The following is a 24056-nucleotide window of genomic DNA, read 5'->3' as shown; positions in this document are numbered from 1 at the left end:
ATCAGCTGCAGCTACGTGTTTATACTGAGCTTAATGGATAAACTGAACAGAAAGGTAACACAATACAGTGACTTAACACTGCTTGCTACCGCATGTACCATAACCAACAGTCTCCAGATCTGCCATTTCAACAGCACATTTTTGATCTGTGTAAGAGAGAAGCATCTGACTTGCAGTTTCTTTTTGAAATGGGGCACTATTTCAATTTGAAAGATCAGTCTCCAGCATGCAGGTTAGAAGAGCTCTTGTATTGCACTGTATGGATAACAGATTGAGATTGATTTTTTTTTTTTAATGATCTGCATACTTTTGCCTATAAAGTTCGATTTATTGAGTTAGCCAAGTCTATGTTTTTCTAAAAGCAATTCCAACAGAGGGCAGTACTCTTGATGTATCCTGTAGTAATTTACAGGCATGCCCAGTGAGACATAGGTACAGAGCATTCCTATATTCTACGTGAGATATCAACAAGCCCCAAGGTCACAGATTACAGAAACATTTAATAAAGACATGTAAACAGTGATCAAAAGAACATATGTAGATGATCCCATGTTACAAGATTTTGCGTTCCCTCAGAAATATAAAATAATTGCAGGAAATGTGCTGGGCAAAGCTTATGAAAAATCATCAGCTATTAATGAATGTAGCTACAAAGACTCGGTTACTACTTCTGTTAACTGTAGTATCATATAAAAGCAAAGTGACACGCTAAACATTCCTATATACATTAATTGTATTTTCCAATAACAGATTGCAAATAAGATTTGACTAACAGTGAGTAACATCAAGGAAAAGGGATCTTTGCCCGTCTTGTCTGGTTGGGTCTCCCCATGGCAAATGCAGCTGCTGTTGTGTGTTACTTTTCTTTCTTATGTAAGGACTGTATTGTTTCAGCTTTGCAACAAAAGCTGTTAATACATTTTATTAGGAAGAATGCTACCTCATTATGTCCACATTTTAGCAATGAGTTCTTCACTGTAACGCCTATCTGGTGGTCAAATCCACCTGAATGTCTGCACTATAGTAATTTTACTACAAGGTTGTAATTTAAATAATTTTATCAGCAATGACTATTATCATCTATTCACAAACCTGGAGCACAGGTTAGAACTCCCACCCTTCCAAAGCAGAAGCTTAAATGAGATGACAGACAAAGTGAAAGTCTCCCTCCGTACAAACAGACAACAAGCTTGTGCCTGATGGGAGAATTTCTGAAGCAAAGCAGTTTTGTCAGCAACTGCCAATTTTTTGAACTGAAAGTACTTTGCAAAAAGCACCAGTTTTAATGACACTTCATGCATTTCGTCCAGCCAGCTATGGCACACACAGTTACAGTCCATCGGAAATTGTCGTTCTTCCCTATCAAATCATTTGCCTGGGACTTCAGGATCCTTGCCTGCAACTCAGTCTAGGCATAGGACAGCCCCAACAACATGCCATTTCCCCACGTTTCTCAAGCTCAAGGGAGTTCTTGCTCCTCTTCCACATCCTCAGGTTAGATGTAGGCTGCTGAATTTCTCCCCTCCTCAGATGAGTATGAGCCTTGTTCTTGGGACTACTAACAGCCTCCAGATGGACAGGTCCAGTGCAGGTCTGAAAGAATCCTTCGCAGTTTGCAGGATTTGGCTGTCATTGCCATACTTTATTTTATATAGGTGAGCACAGCATACAAAACCAAATTAAAAGGTCTGCCATGTTTGCTACTTGACCTTTCCCTTCTTGTCAGCATATATATGAAACGTTTTCATGCAAAAATGCAATGCTTTTGTTTGTTTTTATTTTCTTAACTAAGTACATCTCCTTGATATTTTTCTAAGTTAACTGGTATTAACAGAAGTAATACAGCTTCATCAAAGACATCTTCCCTCCATACATGTGCTAATCTTGCCTCCACTTTGCACAAAAATGTGTCCTAAGCTATGATGACAATTCATATGGATAAAGGTGAATACATTATACAATATATAGTTACATGTGAAAAGAGAAGATAAATGAAAATATTGTATACTTGTTTTCATAATGCAGCCTTCAATCTTGCATGCTTTATTGCTCCCTCAAACACTGTAATTCCTTCCCCCACTGTGCACTAATTTCTGGTTTGCCAAATGACCTCTGCAAAATTTACAGTGAAGGGAACAGGACCCAGCCCCTCCTGTACAAAAGTGGGAGCAGATCTCTAATTGCATATAATGATCTTGAATCTACATTCAGTTTCCTTTAGGTTTAAGGATGAGAGAAGCTGTTCGTCTTTGTTATATGTGGAAACTACAACAGGGTTTCTTTAACTTACAGATTTGATGTCAAGTTTCTATGGGCTTAAATGCAAGAGGGACTCAAGTGTAATGCTATGGAGAAGATCCTGGAACAAATGTGATGGCATCAAACGAAGAGAGAAAGCTGGCAAACACATCATAAGGTGAGATAATTCTTTCTGCAACAATACCCTTTGCAGAAAAAGAACTGCTACAAAGGAAAGAAGTTCCCAACGGAGGAACCCTGTGCACTTTAAAGTAATCATTAATTTCTGCCTCAAAGATTAACCTAGAGCCCCAACAACAAACTTGTTTTACTTGAAAATGAGCAAATACAGTCACCAGTACTTCCACCCCAAGGATCCTGGCCATTTGCCTTGACCTACCCGCTTATGAAGACGTTCTGCTTCTTCCTGATATGCAGCAAGTTGTTGTTTCCATTGTTTTACGTTGGCAGTGGACTCCAGCAGGGCTGCTGTGAGCTTAGCGTTATTACCCTTGAGCGTGGCCAGTTCTGCCTCCCAATGCTTGCTGATTGTCGAACTGCACAGACAAAATGAGAATGGTCAGAGCCCCCAGATATCTTCCTTTTTTTTTTTTTTCTTAAAATGTCTTGTAATTTTTTTTCAAAATATCCAGGAAAAACAGAATTATGCAAAATCCTATGACTGAATGTCCAAATGAGAATCCAAATGTTCAAATCATCAAAACTATAAATTCAGAAAATATAGATATATCATTACTGGAAAACAACCTCTACCCTCCCAGTTCAACAGAGTATTTTTTTTTAATAAAATGTTAAGGATGATGAAATCCACATCAACTTCCCAAAAGCAACAGCATGTAATTCTAGAATATGTACATGATTAGTCACTATTTTAGTATATATGTATTGAGTGAAAGTGCTTTTTTAATCTACTACTTAATGAAATATATTGTAGAAAAAGATTTGTCACCAACTTGAGTAAAGAGAGCTAATGTAGTGCTTTGGAACTACAGCTTAGTTGTCTTAATGCAAGCCTTCTATCCCTGAAATATACTTTCTTTATTAAATACCATATTTAATTTGTACTTGCAAACTCAAAGATCTTGAATTTCAACACCATAATACTATTAATATGCTTTTCCTCAATAATATCAGCAAAGAGACTAAAGATCAAGGAGCATAAAGATATAGCTTTATTGCAAAAAGGAAGCCAATGTTGGGGTTTACTGAAGTAGCTTATGGAGGAACAATCCTTGCCTACAGTTTAGTTATTCTCTGAGCAAACACAGGACTTTAATTTTCACAGGTAATTAGTTTGCCATCATCCGCAGACCCTATCTTGGCACTCAGTATGCAAGGGAAAAACATCTCAGATGCATCAGGTGAATGTATTAGTATGCAAATAGCTCATTAATGTTTACTTGTATAATGCTAACAGCATATGAGGTGCACACCTACATGGAAAATACATTTATATAATAAATAAAATACAAATAATTAATTTTGTCTAATTGGCTTACTATTAAGGGCATCATTGAAAACCAAAGATCTGTAAGTCTGGCAAAAATGATTTTTGTGATGAATTATGAGGAATTATTATAATCTAATTATTTATTATAATAAATTTATTTTAATATGCTTAATTTAATTATAAATTATTACTATTTTGCATGTAAGTATATAGGTTTATTTGAACTTTGTATGTATGAACAATGAAATATTCTGCCACCATTTTGTCCACCGTTTCCTTCTTCCATTTCATGCATATGCACAGCCCATTCCCCCAAAGCATATTTCAAAAAAATTATGACTCCTATAAATGCTCCTTAGGTGTTCAGAATCAACCAGGCACCAAGGAACATTCATTACCAATTCAGATCACAACTACTGTTTCACTAAAACATGATCTCTGATCCTTCCACACTCCAGCATTTCCTTCCAAATACGCTGCTTCGTCCCCTTGAACAGGAATACAAGTTCCTTCAGAAGAGGAATACAGGTTCTTTCCAATTGCTCTAGCATTTCATGATCTATTCAACTAATTAGAGAAGTTCACCACTGGAAATATTAAATCTTAAATGACTAAACTAAAATAATGATAACCCTATTTCATCAGGGAACACTGACTCACATATTACAGAAGATGAGAACAAATTTCTGTAACAATGTCTACTCTTCCATTTCGCTAATCAGATTTACTTTTTACTTACCGTTGCAAAGCAGATCAACAAATTCTGTAAAAAACATGCTAAAAAACCCTAGTTCATTATAATATTCGTAACTCCTCCTTGATGTTCTGATCTGGCAAACAAATATCCATTCCAGCCATTTCCTGCAAGTGAGTAGTTCTATTTAGTAGTCCTGCTATGGCAGGACTAGTAGCAAATTGTGTGTATGACACCTATACCTGTTTACAAAATGTGCCTTACTACTCATCTTTCCCCACAGAAGAAATACACACACAAGATTTTATATTGACGTAACACAGCAGATTAAAAGCTTTGTATCTGGGACAGTTACACGATGAGAACTGTTTGATCACTTAATATCCTAATTTAATATGCAAACAGTGAAGTGAATGGATTTTTTTTCAATGATACAAGGTAAACTCCTAAGCCATGAAGATCCCAGAAGACAGACTCTCAAGGTAGTGCTGAGTAATAACGCGAGAGGGATTCATGGCGTGTTTCACCTTCACCTTTGCCCAGTGCCCTTACTACCCTGCCAAGAAAACAGTCAGGAGCTCTTAAGTTATTGCTTGTATACTGGAATGTCAGCATTAAATATGAAGCATGTATTTTCTATTACTGCTATGGCTACCCTGGTTCAAAAGCTAGAAGGTTTCTTTGGACCGGGTTATTTTTAAATTGGTTGTTTTCAACTGGAATGCATTAGTATTATTTCTCAATCGTACTTTTTATCCCTAAGAGATCTACATAGTGGGCATGAACACATCTATTATAATGCAGATGTTATTTGTTTGTAGCATATAATGTTTTTTTCTACAAACAATTTCTACTGTATTTTCTACAGATTGTACTATGGCTCCATAAAATAGAAACATATTACCTAAATTAGTTTGGTTTTTGTATCTGATAATACACAATGACTTCCCAACTACTTAAACTTATCCTGTTTCTTCTTACAAAACTCCACAACCATGACATAAACACAACCATGTGATGGATATCATACCAGGAAACACAGAACTAGAGATGTGAATTTTTTGTTTCATAAAATTGTAATTTGATTAAAATAGCCCATAACCAATCCTGGCAGTGCTGATTTACTTTTTTCAAATACTTTCTTGACAAACTAAAAAAGAAAACAAAAAAGATAATTAAAATTATGCTTTGTGGATTATTTTGGTTAAAACTGGATTTTTTTGGATTTAGATTAATTATTTTAGGACCAGATAAAAGCACACCTACAGCACGCTGTTCTTAAGCTAGACTAAGAGTATCTGCATTGATGCCTGTATCTGTAGAGCTACATTGGTTCAAGTTTATCAACACTTCCAGAGGAAATGCTGAGAAACATACAGTTCAGCCACAATGAGAATTCTCTCTCGAAAGAGAAGATGCTGGGGCTAACACCCAGGAGAGGGAACACCCAGACCCAGAAGCTGAAGGACACCTGTGGAAAATTCAAAGGGCTCCCAACAACTGCTAGAGCCCATGGCCAGAATTTTGATGGTGGAACAGCTGCACTACAGTCCCTCAGGATAGGTACAGGAGGGCTGCACATGCTCTTTCTCTCTAAAACCTTTTACTTAATTTCTGTTTGAAAGGCTTTTTGCTAAAAGGAATTGATTTTGCCCTCAATGCATCATATTCCGTCACAGGAAATACACACACAGGTCTGTCAGCTTGTCTTAACAGTTGTAAATATCTAAACCAAACCCAAATCATTCCTTGTGTTCTGAGATTATTTGCTGTAGGAAGCACATGAAATACAAACACTTACTCAGTGATCAAAGTGATCCAAACTGCAATGCAACTTCTACCAGAACACCTTTTAGTTTTGCACTGTGATGCAAAGAGCAAAGCTGTATGTTTGCACTGGGGGACACAGGCATACACATTTGCAGTCCTGTGCATACATGTTTTGTTTTGTTCTGAAAGCCATCCATCCTTTTGCTGGCAGTGTCACAATTGTAACAGCTATTTCTTCAGACCTGTCAGAATTAACATCACTGGCTGGCAGTGGTCAGCTGGCACAATCAAAGTTTAAAGACGGTCCTTCAAAAAAAGAGACATCCTTAACACTCCTGCTTGTTGCCTGTTTCTCAGTGTGAAAAGCTCCGCCAAACTTTAAAAAATATCCTAACAGAGAATAAAACCCAGTCATTTCCCTTGTGAAACTTCTGAACATCTGAAAATAAGAGAACAAGCTGTTTTGCATACATCACTACATTAGTGCCAAATACAAGAGGGAGAATGGGCCTCTAATGGATAACAGCAAAATATGAGTTTTATTGGCTCAACTGATCATGCTATACAAAAAAATGCTTTCGTAACAGAGGTTTAGGTCTGACTGCACAGAAGATTATCTTTACAATGACAACCGTTCACGGGATCATAAGCACTTGTTAGCGACGGAAAGGTCAAAACTCTCCTGAATCTCCGATCCTTCGTGCCAGCCATGGTATATGGTACATGTGTAACATCAGACACGTCCGCAGTCAGAACACCAAATGGTGCTCCACCGTCAAGGCAAAGGATTCAAAGTCAGATATTTAACATCTATGGCATCCAGTAATTCGATCACTACCACAAAACACTCCTAGAACAACTGCTGGCTGCTATCATACAGCCTAACTGTGACACCCCCTGAAAATCAAAGTAGGAATCAATGATCTCCCATATTTTTAGGCATTCTGACCAATTAACATCAGGCCAATCTCCTTTCTCATTGGGGATTAGTTACAACCCCAGTAATTCACTGAGGAATAGCTTTGTTATCTGTCCATCTGTGACCTGAATAAAGCGCCAGAGGCTATAAATGCACGATTATCTTTCCCTGCAAAGTAGGTCACTTAAGGAAAATTAATCCAAAAAGCTCCAGTCACCACGCTTAGCCAGTTGGAGAAGGCTTGTGAAGGCAGGGGGTGGGTAGCACACATTAATGAGTTGCATTCAGAATGAAGTTATTTTGAGAGATGCCTTCATGAAACAAAGAAACAAAAGCAGTTCAAATCAAGCAATGTTTTCTGCTTTTTGAATCAGTATTGCTTGTTCATTGTTTGCCGAGTTGTATGCAGTACCAACACTATAAAACATGGTTTAAGCTTTATTTCAGATTTATAGAAATAAAATGTGTGCAGAGTACTGCTTTATTAATATTTTATGGATTTTAATATTGGATACATTGCATAAAATGATTTAAAAATTGGATTTTTTACTATAGCATAGTCATGGTTTCAAAGAACTACAGTTACTCAAGAGGATGTAAATTCTTTTCTTCAGGTGCCACTGTGATCTGCACCGCAGGTGTATGGTGAGCAGTGCTGTCTTGGGATAGAAGAAATGAGGAGGAATTCAGCTGAGTAGAGAATCGAGTACTTTCACTATAAAATTTGGCATCTGGTATAGTAACTAAATCCATAAGACTTGACAAGTATGAACAGAGCAGAGTCCCTGTAGCCGCTGCCCAGATTATAAATAGTGGCATGCGTTGGAAGCAGCCCAAGAGTCTGGTGGAGTGAGCATTACCAGTCAGCAGGAGAGGTATGTCAACCAGCTGGTAACAATGCATTAGCTGTGCTGGCAGCAAAGGGTGATCCTTTCTGACAGCCTTGCTGGTGAGCCTTATGGAGCAGCTCTTCACGCTTAAGGAAGCGAAGGGGGATTGTGAATGATTTGGTTCTGTTACAGTAGTATCCAAGAGCTCTAGTGAACTCGAGTAGTGTAGCTTCTTCTCTTTGGAAGTGTAAGGCAAGTTTTTGGGTTTACGTAAAACTCCCTGGTGCATTTGGGAAGGAATTCTGCACAAGGTCCTTATGAAATCCTCCATATGAAATAAGCTTCAGATAATGCTGAGGTCCCAGGCTGGAAGGGTGAGATCTCCGCAACAGGCTACGCTTGCTATTGCCTACATTGGAATGATGTGACTGTCCTATTAGATGGGAGGTCTTGACTCTGCTGGAACAAAGGATGGGTGCAGCATCCCTCAAGGTATTCCTAAAAGCTCACGAGAATCCTCCTCTCATTCATGCTGAGAATGAGACTAAAGCTCCTCACTTCATGTCTTGATTTAGAAGAAATTTTAAACAGGCATTTTGCGAATTTCACCCCTTTCCAGAGATTTCAAAAGGCATCTTCTGTGGCCATCTATTAAATGTGTAAAATTACTTCATGACAGAACGGATTTAAACATGATGGTTTTAGATTTGTCCTGCTGCTAGTCCAAAGTACCACATGCCCTCAGTAATGATATGGAAATTTCTCCCTCTCTCTTGAACACTCAAAGCAAAATTGGAAACAGAAAGAGGTTTTGTCATTTATTTAATTATACTTAATTAGGAGTCCTAGAATGAGTGGGAAGATGAAGAAGAAGCAGTGGAGCGGATCAGGTCCTATCTCACCACTCCAGGAAGACGCAAGAAAGAAAAGGTTTGAGCTGTTCTGCCATTTTAGTCTTTGTACAAAGCTGTCTGCTTGTACAGGCCCAGTAGGTTCAGCCACTCAAAAGACTCCGAACTCATGTGCATGAGGGACACAGTCATCTACAGTATAGTTAAATAATTAAAGACCAGCAAAACAGGGAAAGCTACGGTAAGAATGACAGCTTTTGTAAGAAGAAAACTTAAGAAACAAAATTGCCCCTTTACAGCTACTGCTTATTGTCTTACCTGTAGTTGTGATTAACTGGACACATAGAAAAGGAAGCCTTATTTGATAAACTGGAATTTATTAAAAAAGGGTAAATCCTCTCAAAGTCATAATCACGAGATAATTACCAGGAAATTGCTTTGAGTTAAATATTTTGAGGGAGGCCAATGAAAAACTAATTAATATTCAAAGAGATCCTTATCCTTAATTATTCGAAAGAATTTTTAGCAAAGGAGGATAGCTCCCCCGGGGAGAGAAGTAGGAACATTAATGGAGCATGAAAGATCTGTTCTTCCCTTTGGGAGAAAGAATATCTACATGATCTCAATGGAGTTACATCAGCACAAAACCAGGGAAACATAGTTGTGAATCAGCTCTTTAGATTGGTTAAATGAGAAATTCAATCATAGCAAAAAAGATGAAGGAGGCCCTTGAAGCACATCATACTTTAAGTAAGGCGACTAATAACAAAGCCACACACGCCTACTGGAAAGTGAGAAAGGCAGCTGAATGGCTGAAATCAGCAGGTGAGAGCATGACTTTTCTGAGAGTCTATCATTCTCTACAAATGCTGAAGGTTTATCCCACTCCAGGATATATTGTTTTGTTTTGTTTTGCACACCCCTTTGCTCAACTCAGAGCTACAATGTGCTTGAACTCCCAATTTCTATGTCAGTGTAGAATACAGAGATGCAGAAGCTTTTTCTGCAAATTTGGGCAGAGGGGTGCTTATGGAGCTATTGCAGATTTCTCTTTCAAGGTGTTTCATATCTTTCACTTTCATTTAGCCTTTCAGTTTGACCATGCTCTTGGATTCTGAATCGTCCAAAGTACCTGTGCAGCCCAAGAAGAGAAGAAGAGTTGCCTTTCCAGTTCTGTTACAAGCAGTCCTGTTCTTGGCATCTCTTGTGCTATGCTTTATCAGCTCACTGGGGAAGGGTCAAGGTCTTTGCAGACTTGACGGATGAAGACGACCAATGAAGTTGAGTAATGGTACAGACTCTTTCTACTCTGCAGCAGACCTTGGTGGCTATACCCTCTTTAGATCCACCACCTAAATCCAGGTTCTATATTTTGTAATACAGCCTTCATGCATCACAGAACGAAATTTTCCTTCCTTAAAAAGAATTTAATATCCGGTCTATTCCCCAGGGATAAGCTACTGAAAGGCCCATAGAAACCACCACAGCACAGACTACCTTTCAATATGGAAGCTTATCCCTGGGGAATAGACCGGATGTTAAATTCTTTTTAAGGAAGGAAAATTTCACAGAAATATTCTATATGGTAACCCAGTGCAATATTCCTGCAGAAGACAACAAAGCCAGAGAAAAAATTGCCCAAGTACGGTGGTGTTCACTGATTATTGAAACACTAAGAGTCAATAGCAACAGAAGAGCTCGTGAAAGGCACTCCACGGGATGCAGAAGATTGGGTATTAACACAAAACTAATGCTTCAGCCATGATCCTTATCAATCAGAGGCTTAGATCCCAGCCCTGAGCCAAGTTAAAGTGGGGGACAAAGAGAGGAGTCACTCTTCTCCACAAGAAGCAATGACATTTCCAAGCTTCTTGTATTGTCTGCTAGTGTACGCTGGATGTGTTTACAAAGGTGACATTTAAACTCTGTTTCTCATTAAACTTGCACTGTTAAGAACAGTTTTATGCATGTCTTTTGTACACTGTATCACAATGCAAAAGACTTGTATTTAACCTGAATCATCACAGTAGCACTAAGAAAATCCCCAATTTCTCTGAAGAGGCTCAACTTTTATCTTTATTTTATTCTTTTAAAAATATCTCATTTTTGTCTTAGTCATTTAATTTTATATAGTAAAGAGACACTAGGTTATCTCTTCATGAAGGCTATAGAGCATAAACCAAAATCAGTAACTCTGTCATGTCTTTTAGCCCTTTGCAAGAGCAAGCATAGCTAATGAATTTCTTTTTTTTTGCACTAAACATTAAAACCTTGGAGACCTAACATTTATCAAATACTCTGAAAAATTAAAAAATACTTGCCCTTGCTCCCTTACTGAAATTGCTTATCAGTATCACTGCAAGTATTTTATTCTCATGCCTGTGAGACCTTGCAAACCTAAAATTTTATCACATACTCTGAAAAAGTAAAAAAAGATTTGCCCTTGTTCCTTTACTGGAATTGTTTATTGGTATCACTGGAAGTAGTTTATTCTCGCGCCTGTAATGTATCTCATATTTTTCACAACTGACTGATACCCAGTAAGTTTTTTTAGTGCATTAAACACTAGGCATAATTCCTTGCTGTTGCTATGGTGCTGAATACTTCAAATATTCCAACAAAACTACATTTTCAAAAGCTACCTAAGTTATTTAGGAACTTACGTCCCATTTTCTAAAATGACTAGGTATTTGGCTGTGAAGAAAGTCAAATTGACTTGGGCTTCTATGGTACTTAATCACTTTATGAAAGCAATTAGATGATGTGGTTATTGGCAAGTCAGATACTGGGACACGGTGACCCTGACACTAAAATGATCTGAATTACGACCACTTTCATTCTGGAACTCATTTGTACACACAAGAATTTAAAGCAGTTTAACTGTAAACTCACACTTTGAATTAGCATGGATTAATTTTGCTGGCTAGACAAAACCCTATGTTTCTTTCAAAAATCCTACCTATAACAACAATTTGTGTGTGTATTGAACCAATCTGCACTCTGTCAGCAATGTAACAGAAGAGGAGAGAGTATTTGACTGCCCTACATTTCTCTCACCTGGGCCCTCATTTATTGAGTGCTATTCTGATTTCAAGAGTTTCATTGAACTGTGCTCTCAATTACACCTCAGTGAGTTTGAGAAACTTCCCTAGCTTCACCACAAAAACGCTATGGTAGTAAGGACAAGGAACAATTCTTTTCCCAGTGAACACACCTCCGCCACTAAGTAAAATGGGGCCAAAAAGCCCCGAGCTTCTGAAGGCCATATGGACCGGGGAGTTTGCACTCTCTGCAAACTGCCCTGGTCTGTGTCAGCTGGCCAGACAGACCCCAAGCACAGTTTGCACAGTCAGGTTTAGTGCCCTTCCATCTCTACAGTCTTCCAAGGCTTTATGTGATCTGCAACCCTTCCATGCCCATCTGAAAGACTTCCGGGCATGCAATGCACATCCGTGCTTTTGCACAAGGAGAATACCATTCCGGTGGGTGGCAACGTAGTCCTCAAATCATTGCAGGTATGTGGAACTGGAAAAGGACTCCATACAAAACAGTAACTGTGTCTTACAGCCACAAGGACACTGCATGGGCGCAAAAGAGATCCAGTGCCATTACTGTAACATGGAAATGGTTCAGCCCACAGCCCTCAGTGCCAAGGCCCATTTTATTTAGCTGTATAGATGTGGCCCATGAGGCTGTTGCAGCTACAGGTCAATTCTGTGGAGCTCAGCAGAGATTCTCAGCTTTGCAACAACAGAGTGAAAACAGTAAGAGCTATGCTCTGAGCAATTGCAGCCACATGTAGAGGAGTGAAGTGGCTAAAGGGACCTCTCCCAACCCTGTAAATCTGACATACACCACATGCAAGGCAAGGAGATCCTCAGCACAAGCCTCTGCCTGCATTTCTAGGTACTGTCACAGCTTTAACTGGAGTGTGTTGTGCCTCTGCTGAAGACAGCAGCTGTTATCAGTGGCTAAACGTGAAAGATATGCAAGTGCCTACTTTAGATCTTAGACGGACCTTCTGTTAGTGATACCACAGGATAGCTCAGCCTCTAAGAACCCTTAATGCCGGTTCCTGTCTTACTTTCATAGCAAACACTGAACTCAGAAGAACAACCATTACAGCTGCAGGGCCTCACAACTCGACTACCAGCAACAGAACGACATTCTATAGAATGACCTACAGAAATACTTATATGTGATTAGGCAGTTGCATAAAGATTCTGAATTATGACTATTTGGCCTCCAGCCAACTATTCCATTAGGTTATCTTACAATATCCAATAATAACTACTGGTGCAATTAACTTTTGCATTACAAGTGCCAGTTTGCTTATCCCAGTAAATACAACGACATGCATTAATTGCACAGTTAGTGCAGGAGATGAACGGTCAGTTTACATGCTGACAACAAAATAATTTTATCCCATTAAGGGAACAGAAGCTATGTGAGAGCATGGCAAATTTAATTGTTTAATTTATCTCCTGTGATAGGCATACAATTACTGAAGAGTCAATAGCCTATATATAAAGCCCAAACTAAACCATCTATTGAGCTGTCAGAAATACTTTGAAGCACAAGCAGTAAGTTGCATGAACTATATGATTACAGTAAAACATTTGTTGACTGTATAGGTTTGAATAACACAACCTGCAAGTGAGTCGCAACACTTATAAGTGGATACTGCAACTCATGTTTTTTTCCATCCCAGTTTTTTAAGAGAATGGAGTTATTAAATTTGCCTTCTTTCAACCAAATCTGAATCCAAGAAAAGACTAAAAAAAAGACTATGTTGATCCTAGAGTCAAATTTACTAAAAAGAGATTAAATGCATGAAAAAAAGATTAAATTTAATACATGGGAAGTCTCTGATACTGGCACTTTTTCTATGAACTACAGGCTAACACTCAGAGGAAGCAGTCCCTATATAAGTTTTCTCTCTCCCCCATTGTAAAAATCGCAGTTTTTAAGAAAGAAACCTTACACGGCACCTTCCTTAATTCGCTGGTAGTTGCTAGTCCTTATTTACTCAGTCTAGACAAAGTGACCTTAGGTTTCCTTCAGCTTCTCTTCAGAATAATACATAGGTCAGATGATTTGGCTCAAAAACTCAGCTGGAAGTTAGAAATATAATAATTTATAGACCTATTCTTCCCAATTCAACACTTAATTGATGCAACAGTTTCAAAGAAGAACATAAAGCTTGGCTCCCCACTTCTCTCCCCACCCCTTCTTACTTAACTTGTCACAAACCCAGTAGGGATGCCAAGAGTATGAAGTTGCACATGAGTTTTGCTCATTGTGAATTCACAGACAGCAGAACAGATGCTGAACTCCCATCCTTTCATGAGGCTATGCCCATGTGCCATGGCACTGTTTCAGCACCGTTGTTCTCTAATATTGTGAGCTCTATTTCACTTTCCCTGATAAGGCACCTAGACTAGGAAAAGGGTAGGGCAAACAGTATGATGTGAAGACGTTTAAAAGCCAGATTTCCTGAGCCTCCCACTGTGCTGAACGTAAGCCCAGCAGAAATGATCCCTAAAGTGCTAAAGTAGAATTAAACAAGAATACTAAAATCTCTGGGGAGGGTAGAAAGAAGGTGCTACACAATGGGTGCTGTCATGTAATTACATTAGTTTTAAATTTCAGAGTATTTCCTAAATAAAGCGAACAGGTAAGTCGCAATCATACTCAGTGATGAGTTAGATCAGACTTCGGGCATGTAGGAAATTATTTTAGCTATCCTCTTAAAATTCAGGCCAACTTAATCTGAATGTATTGCCTACATGAAAAAGCTTTTGGCTTCAGATAACAAACCTGTTATCTTATTTCTATACCTATTTTCACTATAGTGAGGGGAAAAAAAACCCTGTCTATTTTTCTTCCTTTGGAAAACTACAGAGTTGGATAACTTACTACAATTCAGTCAATTCAGCTTTAGGGTTTTGGCTTGGTTTGGATTTTTTGTCTGAGCCATGTTGTTTAAATAAAATTACTTTTTAATTTCCTATGTGGTTGCAGTCTCCCAGAACAATGGTTTCCACTATTCTAACTTTAATTTTGAAACAAAACCCTTTGCATTTCACAACAGGAAGACAGCACATCATTACATCACAGTGCCTCAGAGTAAAATCTGCAAAAACAACAACCCTACAATGGAAGTTTGTCACAACAAATGGACCACATGTAATGTTTTATTATTGTGTACTTGAGAAAATAGAGTCCTAGACATCCTGGACATTTTATTTCAGCACCTTCATCCAGCTCCAGCTTCCTTCATTTGCCAAATGGCTTAAGAGCTCATTAAAAAAAACCTTCTTATATTCTAGTTCATTGCTGATTTGTGCCAACCCAATTCATTACAGACAAAACTTGACAGCTGTTTGGTGTCACTGTGAAATACTTTGATGATGCTCATGAATTGCCAGTTGTCCACATCTCACCAAACTGCTATTCAGCTACTTAAATTCACCTCAGCAGAGCCCCGTTATATGATCAAAACACTGATCAACACAAACCACTTTCTGCCTGTACTACAAAATGTCACTGGCATCTACAGCAATATTAAAGGAACTCAAAAGATGTGACTCTTTAGGTACAGAAAGCTTCCCTAAAGCATAAAGCTAATGGAAAACTACAGGAAATGTTCATCTCCATTTAGCTATAATCCCCATTTTATTCTTCAAGCTAACTCTTACTTCAAGAATATGTTAAGTACTTCGTATTTTTGACAGACAAAATATTCCACTTCTGTGTTAATGTGTGCCTGCCCGTAATCTCTACCCGTGTCTGCAGGAAGTAGGTCAATGCTATCGAAGTTCCACTGCAAGGGGTCTGCCTACTACAATGCGACAGAAAATAATCAGCATGACACAATTATGTTCAGTAACACAACTTGTTCAGGTGGAGCCTGAATACTGTTTGCGCATTCACACACATTCTGAAATGGCCTACAATAAAGCAACTTTGGACTTTTACTTGATCAACAAGCTTTTACTCTAGTCTTCCAGGGGCTTACGCTATCTGGACAGGAACCATGACCTGGGGAGTAGGGAGAGTGAATGAAACAGCCCACCAGGGAGCCATGGCAGGGTGACAGCAATGCCAGGGAACATGACACTGTGTTGCCTCCATAGAAAACAGGAAGCTCAACTCTGGATCATAATGTTGGCAGGAGGTACAATTTAAGAGTGGACCTGGTAAAGACGGCTTAGTGGATGAAACCCATCTTCCCCAGGTTTAGATGTTTAAAAGCTAAGAGAGGTTAAGTATCCTGAGAAGCACTTCATCTGGCTGATCTTAGGTGCTTGTCTAGGAGGAAATGCATCAGGCACTATGGAAGACCCTCAGGCGTAATTTTTCAACCTCAGTGTTACGTGGATGTGGCAGAATTTGCTGGTTCTCCCCCAGAGGACCCAGGCACAGCATTCTCCAAAGGAATTACTACCTTAACTAGGTTTACTTGTAAAGCTTACCTCAAAATAAGGGAGAAATCTTTAGAAAACTTAATTCATCTGACAAAACCAACACACTCCAAAGAGTATCATATTAGTAAAACAGCATGGATCTTTTGGATTAGACTTGAAACCAAGGTTTTTACTTCATGTGAAAACTAAGAGCTCCTGGTCCTTGGTCCTACATCTCTTGCAAGGTTGCAAAATGATCCCTCAAAGAATACACAGCTACACAGATTATGAATTTCAGTCAGCTCTATTCCAGATAAATTCTAGAAAAAAAAACTTTGATGAAAGCTATTTTTTGTATGTGATTCATTTAAATATGAAACAATTCTTTAAAAAAACATACTAAGTACTCATGCTATGTATTTTTAATATAGAGTTTTCTAAACTGCTTTTCTCTGCTTTGTCAAACTTTAGTTTTTAAATACGCATTCTTTCAAGAAGTGGGCAGAGCTAATCCATTTGGCTGAATCCTATCAATAAATATCTGAGACCAGCAAGTGGCTTCATCAAGTTCACCATGATTTCTTTGCACCACGCAGACAACTGTATGTTGGCTCTGAACTGGAGAAGTCAACAGACACAGCACAGTTAGTTCCTAAGCCACATGTGCCTGGGAGTGAAAAATATTCCAGGGGACAGAAGCGTTCATGCAGCTCTATCCAATCCTCCTTTCTGTGTGACCGCTGGATGAGCCCGTACCAGCTGCTCAAGGTACACTTGCTAATTACAGTTGCTAATTCTGAAGCTTTAACTATGGCATCAGAGTGGTAGCAAAGGAACAGGAGCTGCAGCCACCTCCTAAACTCACGCTCCATCTCTGCTTCCTTTTAACCCAATCAGAATTTGGCAGAGCAGCACATCTATCTCATATCTTCCACAGGAAAAGAATCCCTAACTTAAATATTTCTTGCCAGCTATCATTGGCTCTGACTTTCATGGTCAATCCCCTAGGAAAAAGTTACCTACTTGATTAAAAATTAGCTAATTTTTAAGTCCATATGGGCTTCATTAACACCATCTAAACACTTTATAAATGGCAAAACCCATGGATCCAAGGATCCATGTAGTGCATTTTAGGTGAATCTACAATTAATAATTCACCAAAACTTAAAGTGGAAACATTCCATGACTTAAGGTGCTTGGCATCTTGTAACTCAGGTCAGATGAAATGTAAATTCCCCTACCCCATACTTAATTAAATCCTTATAAATGACAGTAGGAACAAAATGAATGACAGGCTCTTAAGCTTAAACTTCTGCAGAAGACAGTGCTAGCCAGACTAATTTCTCTTTCCAGAGTGTACCTCTTCTCCAAGGAGAGGGGGCAGTTAAGAAGGGAGTAATACAGAAAAGACTAAAAGGAATATAAAAATCCATAAAGTAAATTGATCATTTCATTTCCAGTGTGAGTTGTTAAAGGATGAAGGTATGTTTATTTATATTCTGCTTGGAAGTTTGAGAAAATGGAGTTCTACGCTGTTTCAAGAATAGTAATTGTTTAGTTATTAACGTTAGATTAACATTGTCATCATAGTTGTATGTTTATCATCAGGCCTTCCAGACAGCAGGGAAACCATAACCACACAGCATATACAGGATTTCAGAAGTGGGTATCTATCTATATATATGTGCAGCTTCTCATATGAGAACTCCATGTATCTCATGATCCACCACTACACCTGGGATAACACAGAAGGCAGAGTAACTTGTTGGTATCAGTAAGAGAACAACTAAACTGGTATCAATCATCAGATGCATTCAATGGAGCTTCACCTTCACTAAAATGTACTCAGTTACAGACTTTGTTCTCCCCCCCCCCCCTTTTTAAAAATACTTCCCTCAAGTATTCCACTGGGTTTGGCCCTGCTGCCTAAAAAAATTAACGTATATCCTTTCCCTTAGAATAAAGTAGACACGAGGTACAGCAACACAGAGATCTTTCAGAAGAGCAGAGGAGCAGGCAAAACAGACACTATACCTGGTGCAGGGTGGAGGGGCCAAGTGACTTGGAAACATAAAGAGCCTACATCTGAAAAGAGCCACTAACTGAAAGGTTTGGGCTTTTTTTTTTGTTTTGCTGGAGGGTTTTTTTTTATGTTTCAGGTGACTTAATTTTAGCTCCTGTCTTCTCAGTAAAGCAGGAAACTAATTCCTGGTACAGAATCACAGAATGGTTTGGGTTGGAAGGAACCTTTAAAGATCATCTAGTCCAACCTCCCTGCCTTGAGCAGGGACATATTTCACTACAAGAGGCTGCTCAAAGCCCCATCCAACTTGACCTTGAGCACTTCCAATGATGGGGCATCCACAACTTCTCCGAGAAACATGTTCTGGTGTCTCATCACCCTCATCATAAAAAATTTGGGTGAAGATATTCAAGTACCCGAGCAGTTGAACAACTGGAGATGTTTCTTCATTAAAAACATGCATTTCACAAATATTCAAGAAAGTATGGCTTTGGGGGGCAGGTTTATGTGGGCTTTAAAAGAGTAAAGCTGTATTTTGAGAATATATTGTTGCTATGAGTTATAACGTATTTTAATACACCAAAACTGACAAAAAAACAAGTTTTGTCTTGCTTTCTGAGTTTTTTTTAAAGCTGTTTGTTAGCTTGTGGACTTTGAACTTAAAATTGTTCAGCAACACTTCAGTTTCCTTTATTTCTAAGGAATATGACAGAGACATTCTACCATAACTACAATGACTGTAAGTTACACAAGTTCATCCATGTTCTGTATATCAATTTTACAAAATAATCCAAAGTTGACAAGTGAACCTTCAGATGAGTAAAATACACAAGAATCGAAATAAGATAGTGATGCAGATTGTTCTGCAGCATAGTTAAAAGTGATCTGAAGGCTACAAATCTTCAATTCTCTTTAATTTCCTTTCTCTAAAACTGTGTAACCTTTTCAATAATTTCTAAGTGGATGGGAATATGTACCCTGAAACCCAAGTCCTAGACTATTCTCCAATTTCATAGAACCAGATTATAACTACAGAGTCCACTTAGAGACAGAAAACACTAAATGAACAAATCTGGAAAAGTTTCTTTAGCATTTGTCTACCCATATAGATGGCTGCATAAGCATTGTATTTTGTGTTGGTAAAGATAAGTGGACTAAGTCTTGCACTTGGAATGAAGCAGCTACACACCAGCTACAAGGAGCCTTTATCTTCTAACATATACTTTTGAGTGGCTATTGGGGCGTAACTTGAAGAGGTCTCTTTGGAGAGGTAAAGCATTTGTGTGTGCAGATGGATGCAAACTGTGTGACACTCTTACCTTCAGAACAGACTGCCATAGGAAAGTCTTGTTACAAACAGTCAAAATTCCAGGCTCTGAAGAAATCCCCCCCACCTCCTCATCAAGAATTAATCCCAGGCTGAAGGTATGGACCTGAACGGTTCACATTATTTTGGTCGTGAAATACTTTCACGCATCAACTTTCTAACCAACGAGGAGGAGACAGTGAAGTTTCAGTGATCAAGACTTTGTGAAAAATGTTTGTCCTGCAAAACATGCCCTCTGCATTTGTTTTTCACAAAAGGCTTCTCTTTTCAAGGGTCATGACTGTTAGAAAATTAATTTGAGACTCAGGGGACCAGTAGCTATGTTTTTTTTTTTTTCCTGGTAACTTCAGGTGTTACTGGCTTTCTGTTTCTTTTTCTTTAATGGGTGGCTGAAAAATGGTAAGTATGCGCTGAGGCTTCCAATCCAAACAAGGCATGACATTTGTAGTTTCAAAGTATTAAGTCTTCCCACAGATGATTTCAAAATAAAAAACAATCCTACAAAGTGGCTATTTCCTCTCAAAATTTTTCATTGTGTTTTTTCTAGAGACCCGCAGCATTTCTTTGGTGTCTGTTCTCCTTGTTACTAATGACACTTCTCAACTTAAAAAAATTTGAAAAGACATTGGTTATAGTTGGAAATGCTGACCTAACTCAGCAAAATTTACCCAGAGAGATCTCTGGTGTATTAAAGACAACACCTCGGACTCCTTCATGGTGTCTGGGGAAAGTTCAGTTTGCAGCTTATCCCTACTTAGTGGTTGAAAGGTTTCCTATGATTACACTAAACAATATCAAAAACACTGATGGAAGTAGGAGTAAAGAAAACATGAGGTATCAACTGTCTACCTAAGATCTTCTATAACTATCATTTTAATTATTCTTCTTGAAAAGATGATTGCATGTTTGAGCTTACAACTCACAAAACAGCAGATTCTAAATAATGTATGTACAAATCATACCATAAAACAAACCTCACAGACACTGTTTACAAATTTAAACAAGCATACACACTGGTATCAAAATGCACAGAGAAGAAGTTCATTATTCAAGTAAATTACTAGGAAAATCTGGAATAAGAGAATAGCTCCTCCACCAATGCCTAAAAATGACAAAAAAGTCACCGTGTGCTAATAGTAGTCTCTTAAAATGAGTAACATTTCAGAAACTGTATTCTTGAAAATACCTAATAAAATTAATGATTGTGAATGAATGGGCACAATGAAAAAAACACCAAAACCACTTACCCTACAGAATCTGATTTAGTGTTAAGTATTATATATCCCAATTCACAGAGCCAACGTTTACAGATGCTGAAGGATTAACAAACAATCTTTTAATGTCGTCCATACTTTGGATACATTGAACACAATGGGTGTATTTTAGAAAATGAAAGTTCATTCCTTAAGCAAGATAGTTCCCTTTTTTTTTTTTCCATTTTTAATGGTGTTTTTTTCCTTATGTATGTGACTAAAGAGGGAAAAAATTACATAGTATAAGTACTATGTCTTTAGTTTGGGGTCTTTTTTTTTTTAAAGTATAAATTGCGTAAGGATTATATTCCTCTTCTAAGAACATACTTGACAGGTATGTTTCAAGAGTGCCCACCTGTCTCTGAGGATGGTATTTATGTCATCTACTTTCAAACACCCAGCTCACATCGCCTGAATCACCCCTTGGAGCTCTCACTAAATAAATGGCGGGAAGTAGGTAATTCACAGGCTCCAAATTAAAACATTCTTAGGTGCACAAGGGAGATGGTGAAATTACTCTAAGTGTTAGGCTATTTTTAGTTTTGGCTCTCATCCATTCCACCAGCCATTAAAATTAGCTCTATTAGTTGCAGAGTTTCTTCATTTTGAAGAGCTAAGCAACACATACACCATGACCGTTCTACCAATAGCAGATAGAAGTCCTCTCCACCTCTCCTTCCATTACTAGACATACCTTATGAAAATGTTACAGGATGAGCTGTATTATGCTGTGTTTGACATGTTACTGGTTTAAAACCATGTAATGGTTTACTATGTATTCCAAAGACACCTTAAAGAATTTTCAGAAATTGTCGCAATCAGGAAAGTCAGAGACACGAAAAAGAATTACACAAACACAAGGTAAGATTTTCCTTTCAGATTAATAATTTCCTAGCAAGAACTTTTATTTTATCTACTTGAGCTAGATCCCAGCAGCTTAGGCAGAAGTGCAGGAGTGTGGCAAGCAGCAGGAATTGGGTCAGGGAGGGAGGGGAGAGCAATTGCTCCCGGCATGCTTCTTCCAGAGACCACCAGGGTCTTGCCAGTGGAGCACAAGAGGCTGAAGAACAGTACAGCTACGAGCTTCACAACATCAAACAAATGTTGGCTGAGGTGAAGTCAAGACCTACGTCTAAGCTGCTATATTAACCAGTTCTTAGCTTACACTGACAGCAGGAACATACCACCTTCAAGTTTCTTCTCTGAGTGTGCCTCAGAAATAATAAGCTTTTCTCAACAGCGATGAATTTACTAGAGTTCCTCCGGTGAGCCCTAAAATGTCACAGTTCATTATAGTACTGTGCAATGTGAAGAGAGTTACTGCCTTTTATGTTATAGAGAAACCTTTTTAAAAAGCCTGGCTTTATCAATCTCCATTCTAGAAGGTTTTCAAAACCCAACTGGATAAAGATTAGAGCAGCCTGGTCTGATCTCATAGCTGACCTTCTTTGAGCAGGAGCTTGGATTAGAGAGCTCCTGAGCTTCCTCACAACAAGAAATTATCCTACGATCAGGTTAAATAACATTCAAAACCAAGAATTTAAAAAAAAAAAAAAATGTAATACACACCCCCAGGACTACTTGGTAAGGAAGCTATGCATAACCCTATAAAGAACATCCAAATACTAGGATTTGAGTATAAATTCAAATTACAAACACCACAAAAATTATTAACTTAAAACTTTTCCTTAAAGCCAACTTAACAGTTCAGCATGATCCACAAAGTACCTTTACTGTCACATAACTAAAATATTTAAGCTTGTAGAAGTGAATAGTTTTAACACACAAAGTGAAAAATTTACTAAACAGATTTCTGCATACAACTTTTAATGAAAACTCAGTGAAGGAACATGAGCTAGCAGCAAGATTTTTGTTTTTTCTTTGTTGTACAGCATTGGATTTACACGCAGCATTATTAAATGGTAAACTATCTAGACAACAACATATCTAAGATATAAACTTCATTTGAAAAAAGTCCATTTTCACTAAGGCGTCAAAATTCCCTATTAAAAACGTGTTTGAATACAAAAATAGGAATTTTAACGAATAAGCAACAAACACACATATATATTGTCTGATCAAAACATTATGTAATAGAAATTCCAAGTTTATGTATTACAAGAAAAAATGAGGTAACAGGTTCAAGTCACGGTTGACAGAAAATTGAAGACTTTCAAGATCTGTCCCAGAAGAATCCTCTTACATTTAGTTTCTGAAAGTGTGTTTTATCAGCTTCATAAGGTGCCAAAAACGGAATAAAGCTTGTTATAAACAAATATATTCTCTTCAAGGGTGAAAGAGCAAGTTCACCAAACAGTTACCAAAAAGCCCCAAGCAGCAGTTGCAAAGTTCACCAGATACACTATTCAGTTTTAATATTTGAATTATATTCTAAGGCTGAATAAGCTTAGTATAGTGTTTCTTTGGGCACATTCAGATGACCAGGAATTGTATACTATGCACCATCAGGATTAAAACTTTTATTTAAAAGCCAGTCACATCAGAAGTAGTTAAAATTTTTTAGCAACTTTTTTCTCTCCAAACCCCATTTTACGATCAATGGTTTTCAGCTGGGGAAAAAAAAAAAATCACAACTTAAAGAGTGTGGAAAATATTTTTTTAAAAAAGGAAGATGTCTGAGGAAACTAAGATTTACTTAAGAACCAAAATACGTCATTTTTTTAGTCTTCATTATTTTAAATTAGATTTTATTAACTAGCTTCTGTTAGAAAAAAGCCTTCCTGGACTAGCTATCACTCAGAAAAGGACTGATCAGTGTCTCAGCCAAGATTTTTAAAAATTCTAATGCCAGGCTAAGGCTACATTTTACTTTCATTTGTTCTGGCAACATTTACTCATGAGAGCAATGCTCAGGCTATAGTGTATTACAGGATGTGGGAGTTCCCAAATAATGTTACTTCATAATTCAACATTAACCATCATAGACAGTTTAAAAAAAGGCAAGATGTTTAATTACAAGAGTTTATCTTCTGTGCAAGGCTTGTAACTGTTTAATATCCTTATCTCTCAAGCAGTTGACTAGAGTTACACTGCTTGTGAACAGCATTAGGACTTTCCAGATGAGGATAAATTGAAGCAATGAGACTGCTGCTCTATTATGCTCATGGGATATGAATGGGATTTTAGACATATACTGGAGAATGTTCATTTCAATACTTACAACTATTTACTGAAGTAGTAAGAAATTTGAGTTCTAATAACAAAACTCTGCTGACTTAAGTAATTCTGTTTTTCAGCTTTTGTGTAAGTG

At 37.9% G+C, this 24056-nt stretch overlaps 1 protein-coding gene across 1 annotated transcript in view; it reads right to left on the bottom strand.

The window, feature by feature from the left end:
• HOMER1 (homer scaffold protein 1) overlaps window positions 1–24056 on the bottom strand; it is a 93216-nt gene that overhangs the window by 20081 nt on the left and 49079 nt on the right. Inside the window, exon 6 of the mRNA XM_076362109.1 lies at window positions 2639–2795. Within this exon, the coding sequence (XP_076218224.1) occupies window positions 2639–2795 (157 nt within the window). The remainder of the gene's footprint in view (window positions 1–2638; window positions 2796–24056) is intronic.

The sequence above is a fragment of the Aptenodytes patagonicus genome, chromosome Z (assembly GCF_965638725.1).
Source record: "Aptenodytes patagonicus chromosome Z, bAptPat1.pri.cur, whole genome shotgun sequence".
NCBI classification, from domain to species: Eukaryota; Metazoa; Chordata; class Aves; order Sphenisciformes; family Spheniscidae; genus Aptenodytes; species Aptenodytes patagonicus.
The sequence above is the reverse complement of the archived record's forward strand: the minus strand, read 5'-3'. Positions and strand labels throughout refer to the sequence as shown.